General features: G+C 44.3%; 1 protein-coding gene across 1 annotated transcript in view; it reads left to right on the top strand.

The window, feature by feature from the left end:
- The window catches only part of LOC117701475 (eIF5-mimic protein 1-like), a 37,407-nt gene extending 24,220 nt beyond the window's left edge, over nt 1-13,187 (top strand). Inside the window, exons 7-11 of the mRNA XM_034493148.2 lie at nt 447-617; nt 2,646-2,792; nt 3,877-4,015; nt 12,037-12,159; nt 12,747-13,187. Of these exons, the coding sequence (XP_034349039.2) occupies nt 447-617; nt 2,646-2,792; nt 3,877-4,015; nt 12,037-12,159; nt 12,747-12,775 (609 nt within the window). The 3' untranslated portion in view covers nt 12,776-13,187. The remainder of the gene's footprint in view (nt 1-446; nt 618-2,645; nt 2,793-3,876; nt 4,016-12,036; nt 12,160-12,746) is intronic.
- The last annotated feature ends 597 nt before the right edge of the window (nt 13,188-13,784 follow it).

The following is a 13,784-nucleotide window of genomic DNA, read 5'->3' on the forward strand; positions in this document are numbered from 1 at the left end:
GTGGAGGTCCCTGGGGAGGAGTGGTTTTTTTTTTTTCCTAGTGTTTCCAATCATTTCAGCCTTACAGAAGGAGCCTTGTTAACTCGATTAAGGAAGCAGTGTGAACAGCTAATGGTTTCAGTTTTCTTCCTCTCGGTTTAAAAACAGTTCAAATACTGCTCAGAGTTTTTATCGTATTCATGTGGTCAGGCAAATTTAGTCCTGTGCTACTCTTGATTAAAGCAAAAGGAAAAGACATGGATGGGTACAGTGAACAAAGCAAGCTTGTCCTTGTTGCTCATTCCTTTTCAGAAAATCAATTTATTTTAGAAGGTACTCACCTCAGCCACTGTATAGGAATAATTCAGTCCTCCTCATCTAAATGTGAGATATCAAATGACATTAGTATGAAAATTCCATCCTAATTTGAATAGCCTGTAGTTTACACACCTCCTTTTCTCCTTCAGGAACTCTTCCCAGTGAACAGACAAAGCGTGGATCATTTCGCTAAGTACTTCACTGATGCGGGGCTAAAGGAGCTATCGGACTTTCTCCGAGTCCAGCAGTCACTGGGTACCAGGAAGGAACTGCAGAAGGAGCTGCAAGAGCGACTGTCTCAGGAATGCCCCATCAAGGAGGTAATATAATAAACTACTACTGCACAACACACACAGATAAAGAGTAAGGGTGGGGCCAGTCAGAGAGCTAGGAGACCAGGCTGAACTCCAGCACAACATACATGGTTGATTGATGGGGACGGGTGTGTCCAGTGGTGGAATACTTGAAGAAGTATTCACAAGGCCATGGTTTACATCTCCAATGCTGCAAAAAAAAACTATGCATGCTGGTGTGTGTGTGTGTGTGTGTGTGTGTGTGTGTGTGTGTGTGTGTGTGTGTAGAATTAAGAATTACATAGGTTATATAGCATAAGCGTTTCCTTTCTCATGTGTATTACCATACACTATTTCCTTGTTGCTGGCCTTGAAGTTGGCTCAAGGTATTCACTCAAAATCCTATTTTATTATATTTGGAGGTCTTTTAGAAGTTAATGTTATTTTGGCTCACATTGACTGCCTTACTATGATTATCTAACTGTTTCACCAACATATAGACTTGGCTATTTGCTGGTAAATGCAGTGGTATTTCTCTTGTATTGTCAATTCTCTTCCTGGTGTTAAGCATTAACTAGTACTTAGTGTCAAGGCTGGGCATTTTGCATCACTGGGTATGAATATGTTGCTTGTTTCTATTTTCGTGGTCATTGGAGTCAAACCCAGGACTATGTGCATACACAGCAAGAGCTCCACCATTGAACTGTATTCCTGCACCTTTGAAGAAGAAAACACAAGTCCGCACAGGGGAAGATCAGCTGGGCCAGCACCTACCTTACTCCCTCCTTTACAATAGCTATGTAAAGGCTACAGATTTTGGAACCATAGTATAAGTATAGTTTGCTATGTGTTAGATAGCAGTAATTGTTTATACATCTGGAAAGGCATTCTTTAACCCTTTCTATATGATAAACTCAAGCTTTAGTGGGGGAGTCCTTCTCCTACTACTCCCAAATCTTTGTGCTTCTATCTGCTGTACTCTAAGCCTTACCTGGCTTCTCAAGAGGCTAGGAGCTGGAGAAGCTCAGACTTGTAACTGTCCACCAGGTGGAGGTGTTAGAACAACCAATGCCTGTGCATCCATGGCCTACAGATTTCAACCATTCTTCAAACTAGAGCTGTGTATGACTTTCACGGTGCACACGGCGAGGAGTGAACTACAGGGAAAGCTGTAATGATGCTGTTAGATGCAGGCCGGTCCCTGATCCTATTTGTTCAAGGAATCCCAGGCAGGTCTGAGCCTCAAGTAGTCTGGCCATTTCTCTCTAGAGCTACCCAACTCACTCTTCTGTTCCTGAAGTTCAGCTCAGGAGTAAAGAAAACAGTTATCTTTTCATAATAAGGGAAGGAAAGAAGGTATGTTGCTAGTTAACAGAATACACTGGATTGACATGAACCGGGGAAAGAAAATTACAGGATTGGGGGTGTGGCTTGCTTGGTATATATGAGCCTTCAATTCAGTCTCAGTAGCTAGGCGGTAAAGAGAGGAACAGTAAGTTCAAGGCCATCCTCATGTATATAGCAAGGTTCCCTGTCTGGAAAGTTGGGCCGGGAAGGAAGAGGGAGCCTTTGTATTCTGTAGTTTCTTTACCAATTGACTTTTCACTGAGATGGGGCATGGGACTCATCAAGAATAGGAATGAAGAATACACTGTAGAGAGTGGATCTGGACAAGCCCAAGATGCACCCATCAAGAAATTTAATGGGTGCAAAACTCACACACCTGTTGCTTACTTCAAGCCCACGGAAAGTCAGTCTGACTCAAGTATGCTACTCTCCTAAACCCAAAGGTTTCACCCGTGTAATGACTGTATCCAGGAAACAAAGCCAACCTCTTGTTCTGTGTCATCTAGCAGCTTTTGTCTAGAACTAAGTATAGGTCTTCAACTTTTTATTTATCATTTGAGGATGTGTATTAGGGATGGAGCAGCTGTGTCCAGGATTTCCCACCTTGCCCCAAACCTTTTATTGACCTGGCCATCGAGAGGAATAAATAGCCCCAGGCTTTATATTTGCTCTGCTGTTGCTCCCTGACTCTCTTTCCATGAAACGTAGGTGGTGCTTTACGTCAAAGAGGAAATGAAAAGGAACGAGCTTCCGGAAACAGCCGTGATCGGGCTGCTGTGGACCTGCATCATGAACGCCGTGGAGTGGAATAAGAAGGAGGAACTGGTTGCAGAGCAGGCTCTTAAGCACCTAAAGGTAATGGGTCTTTGAAGGGAACCAGGTCTGTGCCCGGTCAGCTGCCCCTCCTGAGGGTATGGAGGATAGAGCTGGCACATTCCTGAAACCCCAGCACTCAGAAGGTGGAAGCATGAAGATCAGTTCTAGGCCAGTCTGGGCTATATGAGACCCTGGCACAAATAATGAGAAACAAAAGAACAAGTGAATACAGAACCCATTTCCCCAGAACCAAATTCAAAATACCCTGTCTACCTTGTTTTCCTTTTCAAATCTGCCTCTGCCTAAAAAAAATGTTACAAATGTAAGAATATGAAACATCTCCAAGTGGTTTCTCATTAAAAGACATCTGAGGTATAAGTTACCTGTAATGTCATACGTTAAAGAGAAATATGAGCTAATTATTGACTGTGTTCCATAGGGGGTGGGGGGAGCCAAAATCTTTGCTTTAAGTAAGCTATGAATAGATGCTAGAATTAGAGAAGTAAATTGACCATGTCCGTTGACTATTTTGAGATGCAGGTCAGCATGCCTTTGCACTAAGGTGAATGGAAACCCTAGTAGATCTTGCATGTAGAGTTCAGTTAGGAAGTTGAGGTCAGCATGTGACCTAAGTCGTCATAGGAGATGACATTCAGTGTCTGTGAGGTCCATAGGAGGGAACACTGTCCAGATGGGGACATCTCCATGAAAGGCAGGTAAGTAGTAGGTCTTTGAAAAAGCAATGGTTGTCTAGAACTCACGGGAAGCCTAAGATATCTGGGATGCAGGAACAACAGAAAGAAACCCTTGAGGTGGCTTGCGGTGCCTGGGACATCAAATTGGAGAATCCTACCATCCTAACTGTAGAACTAGGCTGCACCATAGCCTGTGAGGATGTGATTTCACTTCTATAGTGCCCAGTGTACACAATGGGTTGTGTAGTTGCTTGTAATACAGTATAGTCTTATTTAGTCTCCTTAGTAGGTACAGTGAATAAAGTCTATTGGTATAAAATTCACTTTGATTGGACATAACATGATAACCATGAAAGGAACGTCCAAGGTACTGTTGAGTTTCCAAGAGTGTTGGCTCCAGGTCACATCTTCCTTCTGCTCTGTTCTAGCAATACGCTCCCCTGCTGGCTGTGTTCAGTTCCCAAGGCCAGTCAGAGCTTGTCCTCCTGCAGAAGGTTCAGGAATACTGCTACGACAACATCCACTTCATGAAAGCCTTCCAGAAGATCGTGGTTCTCTTTTATAAAGGTATCATCCATGCTCCACCACTGTGCCTCTGTCTTTGTTGAAGCTCTGTGAGAACAAAGATGATGGGTAAGGCAGAGATCACAAGCTCATCCTCATGGAGGAACACCAAAGATGCTAACTGGGGAAGGTTCTGGAGGTTGGCCATGTCACAGAAAGAGAAGGCATGGACTTAGTATGCACTGCATCAGGAACCTTGCTTAGTTAGGCACCTGAACACTTCTTACTGGTCAAAAGCTGCCAGGAGCTGGGATGAACTGGTTGTTTCTTGGCAATGATGAACAAGTGTAATTATATAAGATAATTGAGTCTGCTTCTGAATTGAAACAATTAGCTCTAATAATAGTGATTATCAAAATGCTATATATACTGTGTTCAGACCCATTTAGGTGCCATAAGGCTGACTTGAAAATTAGCGCAATAATTAGCCTTTCACTTGACATTTTAGTTATTTGGCCCAGCCATTCTCCTGTTTTTCTAAGGCAAAGCTATTTTTACATATTCACATTTACTGTCTCCTCATTGTATTTAGGTTTAGGTTGCCATGACAACTAGCACTAAAAATGAACGTTGAACACTCTAACTGATCTCAGTCTCCAGACCAACAGCATACAGAAATGATGCTTGGTTGCTTGAGGGCTAGATTACATCAGTTTTTTTTTTTTGAGGGGAAAGAAGCAACTGGGAGATGGATTTTGAGCGTTGCAAAAGGCCCATCAGAGGTGTTACATACATAAGTAGCAGTAGCATAATGTCACATATATAAGGTAATATAAGTAAATGTCTACTTTCCCTTTGTGGTTTTAGAACCGCCTACTGTGTTTTTCTTAGTTTTTTACTAGTATCAATTAAACATACGTATTTTGATCATATTCGCACGTGCCCTGATACCCACTCCTGTCCCCTTCCTACCCACCACCTACGATCTCCTGTATTCCACCCGCCCCCTCGGCCTTTCATGCCTTTTTTTCCTCGTTGACCACGTGAGTGTGATTAGGGTAATGCACAGCTGCACCTCTCACACCTGCCCAGCATCTGAATAATGACTTTAGACTTCGTGTTGCAAAAATTTTTTATGCGATGGATTGATAGTTACTTTTTAAATGCTTCGTGGTATTTCACGACGAATTTTAATTAGCCATCCAGAGTCTTATTATGAATACATCTTACTCACAAGTGTTTGCGGGTGATATTTATGTTTGCAGAACAGTAAGTTCTCTGGCTGGTTTTATGGCACCGAAACACAAGCTAGAGTCACTTGGAAAAGGGAACCTCAGTTGAGAAAATTCCCCCCACCAGTCTGGCCTGTGGGCAAGCCTCTGGGGTGTTGTCTCAATACAAGAGACTGATGTTGGAGGGCCCGGCTCAATTTGGATGGTGCCACGCCTAGGCTGGTGGTCCTCTATGCTCTAAGTATTCAGACTGAGTGAGCCATAAGGAACAAGCCAGGAAGCAGCATATGACCTCCAGGTTCCTGTCCTGACTTCTGTGGGTGATAGACTACACGTTGTAGGCTGAAGTAAGTCCCTTCTTCCCCAAGTGGCTTTTGGTCAGTGTTTTATCATTGCAGTTGAAATCTTAACTAAGACAGTGAATTATTCCATAATAATTATGTTAGTAAAAGAATATAGTAACCATGCCAGGGAGGTGGCTCAGTAGATAAAGGAGTTTGCTACCAAAGGTGACAATTGAAATTAGATCCCTGGCACCTACATGGTGGAAGGAGAGAACCAACTCTCTCAAGTTGTCCTCTGATCTTGAGACACTTGTGGGTCACTGTAGTATACACACAGTCAATAAACCAAATATAATTTGGTTTAAAAATTTTAAAATGTACTGACTGCTAAATCTCATTTGAGATTATTCATCATTAGTTCTATTTGGATGTGGACCAAAGATACTAGTGTCTTAAAATTGAGGCTCACCAAGCGAATGTCTCATTAAAACTAAACCGGGGGGCTAGAGAGGTAGCTCAGCAGTTAACGGCACTGAGTGGCTGCTCTTCCAGAAGACCCAGATTCAATTCCAGCACCCATATAGTTACTAGCAACTGTCCATGACTCCAGCTCCCTGAGAGAACTAACACCTTTTCCTGGCTTCCGCTTCAGGCACTGCATGCATATGATGTTGAGACATGAATGCAGACAAAACACAAATCTACATAAATAAAAATAATTTAAAGGGAAAATTCTGGGGGCTGGAGAGGTGGCTCAGTGGTTGGGGGACAAGTTGGCTCTTTAAGAGGACCTGGGTTCAGTATCCAACACCCACATGGTGGTTCGCCATTATCCATAAGGACAGATTGAGGGGATCTGACAGCCTCTTCCGACATGGTGTCTGCATGTGCTGTGCATACACACCTATCGGCAACCCCGTCATTTATATAAAATGAATTTTCTTAAAGAAATGTTCATGTTATACTGCCAGAGAGAGAGAGACAGAGGAAGGAAGGGGGGGGGGAGGGAGGAAAAGAAAGATGAGTTGTTACTAGGAGTGGCATCAACATGGTTTGTTCTTACCTCTTTTTGTATTGTGGTAACCACGGTCCCTGACAGAAATAACTTGTAGAAAAAAAAAAAATACTCATTCGGGAAAATGGTGTCAGTGGGTTTCAAACCATGATAGTAGGCATGTGGTGGAAGCTGTTCACAGGAAGCACAGAGTGAAGCCAGTACCAAGGGCTGGGTATAACTTTCAGGGGCTCACTCCGATGGCCTTATTTTTGCCTCCCTGCCCCCCACCTGCCAAAGGCTTTACAGCAATAGCCCCATGAGATGGGGGACATACAGTCTACACATGAGGTTTGTGGCGAGCAGGCAGAGCTCAGATTCAGAACCAATAACATGGATGTGGCAAGTAAAGTGCTGGTGCCCTTCAGAATTCTCTCTGTAACTACTAATGCCAACATCCTTCCCCAGGATGCTCCTCATAACAACGGACGACAAGAACTAAAACACACTAACTAACTGGTCTCCAGTCCTAAAGGAATGATGGCCTGAAATTATAAAATTACCCAGAATATAAAAGACAGTAATCCTTTCACTAACTGGACAGTCAGCTCAGAAAGTAACCTGAAGCCAGTCATGTCTATAGCAAGAAGGGTACCTGCATCACATTTATTTTGCAGGTTTGAATGGAAATCAGATTGGTTTTCTTTTCTCTTTTTTAAGCAAAGACCTAAATATATATTATTGAGATGTTAAAATAGTGATATATTATTGAGATGTTAAAATAATTTTTTAAATAGTTAAAATTTTAATTAAAATTTTTAAATTGTTAAAATAGTGATATATTATTGAGATGTTAAAATAATTTTTTGTTAATTTTGTAATTTTCCACATTTATACATACATTTTTTTAAATAAAATAATCCTTATTTTCTCTTGAACAAGAAATCCCTGAAGAATGATTGTTCCTACCACCATTAAGAGTGTTGCTAGGTTACCATATTTATCCTTTTTTTACTCCTAACCAGTTTTTTGCTTTGCTATTATTTTACCCAGCAGGCAGTTGTACAGCAGGAGATGATATGTGCTTCGTCTGTTTCTGTAAGGACTCAGATGTTCTTGTATTGTGCCTGGAAAGGCTGGGTGAAATGCTTTCTTTTTCTAGCTCTGGAGAACTTGCAGACTAAGGTGTTAGAGAGATGGGTCAGCAGTTTTAAGAGTGCACACTGCTGAGGCCCTGAGTTCAGTTCCCTGAACCATGTCCGGGAGCTCACAGCTGCCTACTTCCAGGGTTCCCATACCTCTGGCCTCTGAGGGACTGATTTTTTTTTTTTTTTTTTTTTTTTTTTTTTTTTTTTTTTTTTTTTGAGGGGTAGTATCTCCCAGTATCCCTAGTGTCCTGGAACTCTGTAGACCAGACTAGTTCTTCACTCAGGGATCCCGCCCCCCCCCCCCCCCCCCCCCGCCTCTCTAATACTGAGATGAAAAGTACTCACACACACCACTGTGCCTTGGCTGTATTTTATTTACAGAAAACTCCATGCCCTATACAAATATTTCTAAAGTGACGTTTTTTATTCTAAGGAGTTTGTTTGGTTTGGTTTGGTTTGGTTTGGTTTGGTTTGGTTTGGTTTGGTTTTAAGAAAGAAAAAAAGGGGGGGGGGGGGGAACCAGGCAGTGGTGGTACATGCCTCTAGCCTGAGCACTTGAGAGACAGGCAGGCAGATCTCTGTGAGATTAGGGCCAGCCTGGGCTACAAGGCAAGTTCCAGGATAGCCAGGGCTACACAAAGAAACCCTATCAGGAAAGAGAGAGAGAGAGAGAGAGAGAGAGAGAGAGAGAGAGAGAGAGAGAATAGTAGAGAAGAGATTATTTTTTTTTGTTTCCCTGTGTGACATCCCTAATATAAAATTCTGGATTTTAGATTTAACTATATTCGTAACATATAGTAAAGCTAAGTTGCTGTTGGTCTCTTGGTTGTTTCCTGTGTTTGTCTGCTGTCTGTATAATGAATGCATGCTATGTGGCCACTCTCTTGTTCAGTGCTGGAAATTACATAGGCAAAGGAGTTCCTAACTTTCTAAATTGCAAGATGGAAGGAAAACATGCCACCTAGCCTGGGGGAACACTGTATGCCTGTAATGTTAACAAACCCTTCTCCTGCTTTTTCTTAGTAGGACAAAAATGCCTGGTGGCTCTTGCCTGTAATTCCAGCTTCACAAGGAGGCTGAGGCAGAAAGATTGTAAGGTCAGGGCCAGCCTGAGCTAGGGAATAAATCCTTGTTTTAGAAAATGCTTACAATGTAGAACAGAGTTGCCTTGAACTCACAGAAATCCATCTGCCTCTCTGTCTCCAGTGCTGGGATTAAAGGCATCTGTACCACATGTGTCTTATATGTGTGCAGATGCCCTCTGAGGCCTAAAGCATCGGATTTTCCTGGAGGAGTGTAGGGAGTCAGTCATGAGCCAACCCCTCATAGGTGCTGGGAACCAAAGGATCTCGGGGGGGAAACCAGAAAGACAGTAGGCACTAACCTACAGCTATTTCTCTAGCCCTCTTAAGCTTTCTAATATCTGTGTGTGTCTAACTGTCTCAGATAGCTAGTGGATTTAGTTCTTTTTATTATTAATTCCCTAGTGCTAGACATTTGGTCTTTCAAAAAGTACTCAATTAATGAATGAGGTTCTCAGCCCCTCAGACCTCTCCGTCCTCTCCGTCGTACCGTTAGGTGATTTTAGCAGACAATATATTTGATATGGTTTTGCCAGTCTTTTGGTATCATTTCCATCCCTGACACTGACACATTTTAGCGTGTACATGGCTCCTTTTGTCCTCTCTGGGCTGATGAAACAAAAGGCCTGCAAGCACTATCCCTGAGCAGCAGGTAAAATCAGTGTCTGCCTCATTCTATATGATCCCCATTCATTCATCTGTGGAAATAATGCACTTTCCATTTATACATTTGTCAATCTCCCATACTTGTTGTGTCTTATGATGTATTTTATTTTTTATAACAATAGTAGTTCAGGACAGAGAGGGAGGGGTGAAAAACTGCATATGACTGGGCACACAGCTGAAAATTCTTGTATTCCTGGAGGGGTTCATGATCAAAAGGATTTGGAAAATACTGAAATATAAATCAGAAGTGTCTTAAAGACAATGGACCATTTACCAAGGTTCTTCCAACCCTAATTAGTGTTCTTGAAAAGTTGCTGCAAAGCAATCTTGAATAGCAACAAGTTACTGCCTGAGGCCATAATCATCAGCTTTTTCCCTTTTTAAAAAATGGGCTTGGAGTTCTGGTCCATGTGATGGGAAGCTGAAAATAGAAGCAACAAAAAGACTGGAGGATTAGAATAATTCTGTAGGGTCATGACTGTTATATACCAAGATATCCTGTACTTATAAATTAATAAGTCTAGACATCTTTAATTTGCAAAATGTAGTATAGTAAATGATTTTTTAAGTGAGAGAAAAAAAAAAAACAGCCACATACATAAAAAAAAAAAAAAAAAAAAAAACAGCCACATACATTTCTAAACCAGCCACATACATTTATTTATTTTATATGAACGGGTATTCTGTCTGTATGCCTGTGCATCATGTGTGCCTGGTTCCTCTGGAGGCCTGAAGAGGACATCCTGTGAGATGATTATAACTGCCACATGGGTACTGAGAATTGAAGCTGGGTCCTCTGGAAGATCAGGCCAGGCTTTTAAGCACAGGGCCACCTCCCCAGTGTCTTCCCTCCCCATTTCTTCAATTTAATCCAAGAGCCCTTTCTAAAAGCCAGGTTTTGTTGTTGTTGTTTTTTAAAGAAAAGGAAAGTAAAATTAAATGTTTTTGTTATGAAAATGGTACTGATGTTTTAAAGAATGCTATCTATATTCAATCATTTCTGTGATATCTATCAGTCAAAATTATAATTATAAATACATCGTTAGAAGGATGTATCAATATTGCATCTATCAGTACATGTGATGGATTAGACTCTTCCAGGGGACAAAATCCCAAAAGACAATCCTGTAGGACCCTGGCAGAGTATGTAGACTGTCATTTTCATATTCCTCTTTCCTTAAGTGTCCTCAACTCATGGTAATTAATGATAACTTAACCTGGTGCCATTTATAGTTTTAGATAATATATACTTAACACTTTTTTTTGCTATGTCTTTCTCTAACTGTAGAATAGAAAAAGTACTTGAACGACCCTTTCACAGAGGTCACATATCAGATATCCTGCATGTCAGATATTTACATTACTATTCATAACAGTAGTAAAATTACAATTGTGAACTAGCAACAAAAATATATTTTATGGCTAGGGGTCACCACAATAGGAGAAACTGTATTATAGGTTCACAGCATTAGGGAAGTTGAGAAGCACTGACTTAGGCTTGATCACACTATAGCATGGCGATAATTAATGAGAGCTGAGGGTGGAAGGTTAGGGGCTGGAGAGATGGCTCAGTGGTTAAGAGCACTGACTGCTCTTCCAGAGGTGCTGGGTTCAGTTCCCAGCAACCACATGGTGGCTCACAACCATCTGTAATGGGATTCTGGTGTGTCTGAAGACAGCTACAGTGTACTACTATACAGCAAGTAAATAAGTAAAGGCATAAGACACCTGAGATCAAATTTAAAAAAAAAAAAAAAAAAAAAAAGTAGAAGGTTGGGTTATCTAGTGATTCTCCCCACTCCCCAAGGTCTTTATCTACTTGCTGGCCTCATCCTTGTACCCACCCTCTGTCTTGTCTATTTGCCTCCCAATTTCTCATCAACAAAAAGAAAATCTTAAAAGAAAAAGTAGCCATTTGGTTGGTACTCCCCTGTTTCATAAGACCAGGTCCTGTGTGATCCACCTAGTTTAGCATTCAGTCAGTAGTTGGCATGACTTTGAATTCCTGATTGTTTGGCTTCCCCCTTCTCACTCCTGGGATTACATGTATGTAGCCCATAGCTAAGTTTTCACTATAATCAGGTTTCGGTAGAATTTATCAGGTCATGGTTTTCTAAACTGTTGAAATTGTTGATTCATTTGCAAACAGACAAACAAAAAAATAGATTTCCTCGTCCTAGTACTGACCTGTGTTGCTGGCACTGTATCCTAACTGATGAGGTGACATCACTCATCAACAAAGCATTTACCAAGTTGATTGTAAGGTTAGGGTCTGAGCTGCTTAGAAATGAGCTTGGGGAGCTTTGGGGTGGGAGGGAGGTGAACGGGTCGAGAAAGATGCTCTAATGGAGGCCAGAGAGGAAGTCAGGTGTCCTCCATCTCATCTTACCCTGAACCAGAGGCTCATGTTTCTTGATGGCTCTGCTAGGATTCAGTACGCCTCAGCAATCCTGTCTCCCACACGCATACTCTTGGAGCTGGGGCGATAGGTCTATTCTGGACACAGGTACATGCTGGGATCTGAATTCTTGGCCTCATGATTCTCTAGAAAACACAACAACTGCTCAGCCACCTCTCAGAACCACCCCCACACCCAAAGGGTTTTTTTTGGTTTTTTTTTTTTTTTTTTAAACATAACATTCGTGTGGTAACTTGGCAACCTTGTTTTCTAACTGCAGCCGACGTTCTGAGCGAAGAGGCGATACTGAAGTGGTACAAAGAAGCACATGCCGCCAAAGGCAAGAGCGTCTTTCTTGACCAGATGAAGAAATTTGTGGAGTGGTTACAAAATGCAGAAGAAGGTAACTTCATGTGACAACCCTAGTCACTGGCCGAATGCTCATTACTTTGTTCTACATTCGCTGTCTCTCTGTCTCTCTTCCTCTCTCTCTCTCTCTCTCTCTCTCTCTCTCTCTCTCTCTCTCTCTCTCTCTCTGCAAAGACTATTCTGCCTACATCTCAGTGTTCATTACCGAAAGCAAGGTAATAACTTTTAAAATAATTTTTAAAAGAAAAAACTCAGATTATCCACTTGGCCACACATGGTGGGACTGGAGGGGGTTTCAGCACCTTCACCAGGTGATTCTTGGTGAGATCAAAGCACAGGATGAAAAGCAGGTCTTAGATGACCCAGTGAATTAAAGGCTATGCTGTTCACTGATGTCCATGGATTCACGGCATTGTTAGAAAGCTGTCATTCACTGGGAAGCAGACGTTAGGGAGGGGTTTCGATCCGTTCTCATGTGTAACTGTTGTGCTTAATTAATACATGGGGAAAAAATATCCCGGGCATTGGGATATTATCCATAATATATCCCATGGCATTGGGCCGCTCATTAGAATTTTACCCAAAATCTGATAACACCTGATTTTTTTTTCTTTCTCTTAGAATCTGAATCGGAAGGCGAAGAAAGCTAAATGTCTCCAACACACTGCCTAAAAAAAACAAGAAAAGAAAAGAAAAAAAAATGCCACACTTTTTGGTTGGGAATGCTGAAGCGATTGGGGAGGGAAACTTGGCTTCTGTTTGCACCAAGGAAATAAATAGGCAAGGCCTCCCGGCTCAGAAGGGAAGGCGGGTTTTTCATTTCTGTTTTGTTTAAACGGAGCCCTGAGGCATCAGCTACTACACTTTGGGACTCCTACCTCTCACTGTATGCTAACTAAAGCCATTCAACAAGGGGTCAGGTAGGAACCTGAAGCTCAATACTCAGCAGACCCCTTTTTTTAGCTGTATTTTCAGGTACTGTGTGAACGCCCCACTGGTGTCTGTATTACAGGGCCACTTCAATAGTTGTGTTCCTTCTGCTCGTGTATGTGATTTGACAACCCACCCCCCCCCCCCCCCCCCCCCCCCCCCCCCCCCCCCCCCCCCCCCCCCCCCCCCCCCCCCCCCCCCCCCCCCCCCCCCCCACACCCCCCCCCCCGCCCCCCCCCCCCCCCCCCCCCCCCCCCCCCCCCCCCACCCCCCCCCCCACCCCCCCCCCCCCCCCCCCCCCCCCCCCCCCCCCCCCCCCCCACCCCCCCCCCCCCCCCCCCACCCCCCCCCCCCCCCCCCCCCCCCCCCCCCCCCCCCCCCCCCCCCCCCCCCCCCCACCCCCCCCCCCCCCCCCCCCCCCCCCCCCCCCCCCCCCCCCCCCCCCCCCCCCACCCCCCCCCCCCCCCCCCCCCCCCCCCCCCCCCCCACCCCCCCCCCCCCCCCCCCCCCCCCCCCCCCCCCCCCCCCCCCCCCCCGCCCCCCCCCCCCCCCCCCCCGCTCCCCCCTCCCCCCCCCCCCCCCCCCCCCCCCCCCCCCCCCCCCCCCACCCCCCCCCCCCCCCCCCCCCCCCCCCCCCCCCCCCCCCCCCCACCCCCCCCCCCCCCCCACCCCCCCCCCCCCCCCCCCCCCCCCCCCCCCACCCCCCCCCCCCCCCCCCCCCCCCCCCCA

Source organism: Arvicanthis niloticus, unplaced genomic scaffold (assembly GCF_011762505.2).
Source record: "Arvicanthis niloticus isolate mArvNil1 unplaced genomic scaffold, mArvNil1.pat.X pat_scaffold_1130_arrow_ctg1, whole genome shotgun sequence".
Classification (NCBI taxonomy): domain Eukaryota; kingdom Metazoa; phylum Chordata; class Mammalia; order Rodentia; family Muridae; genus Arvicanthis; species Arvicanthis niloticus.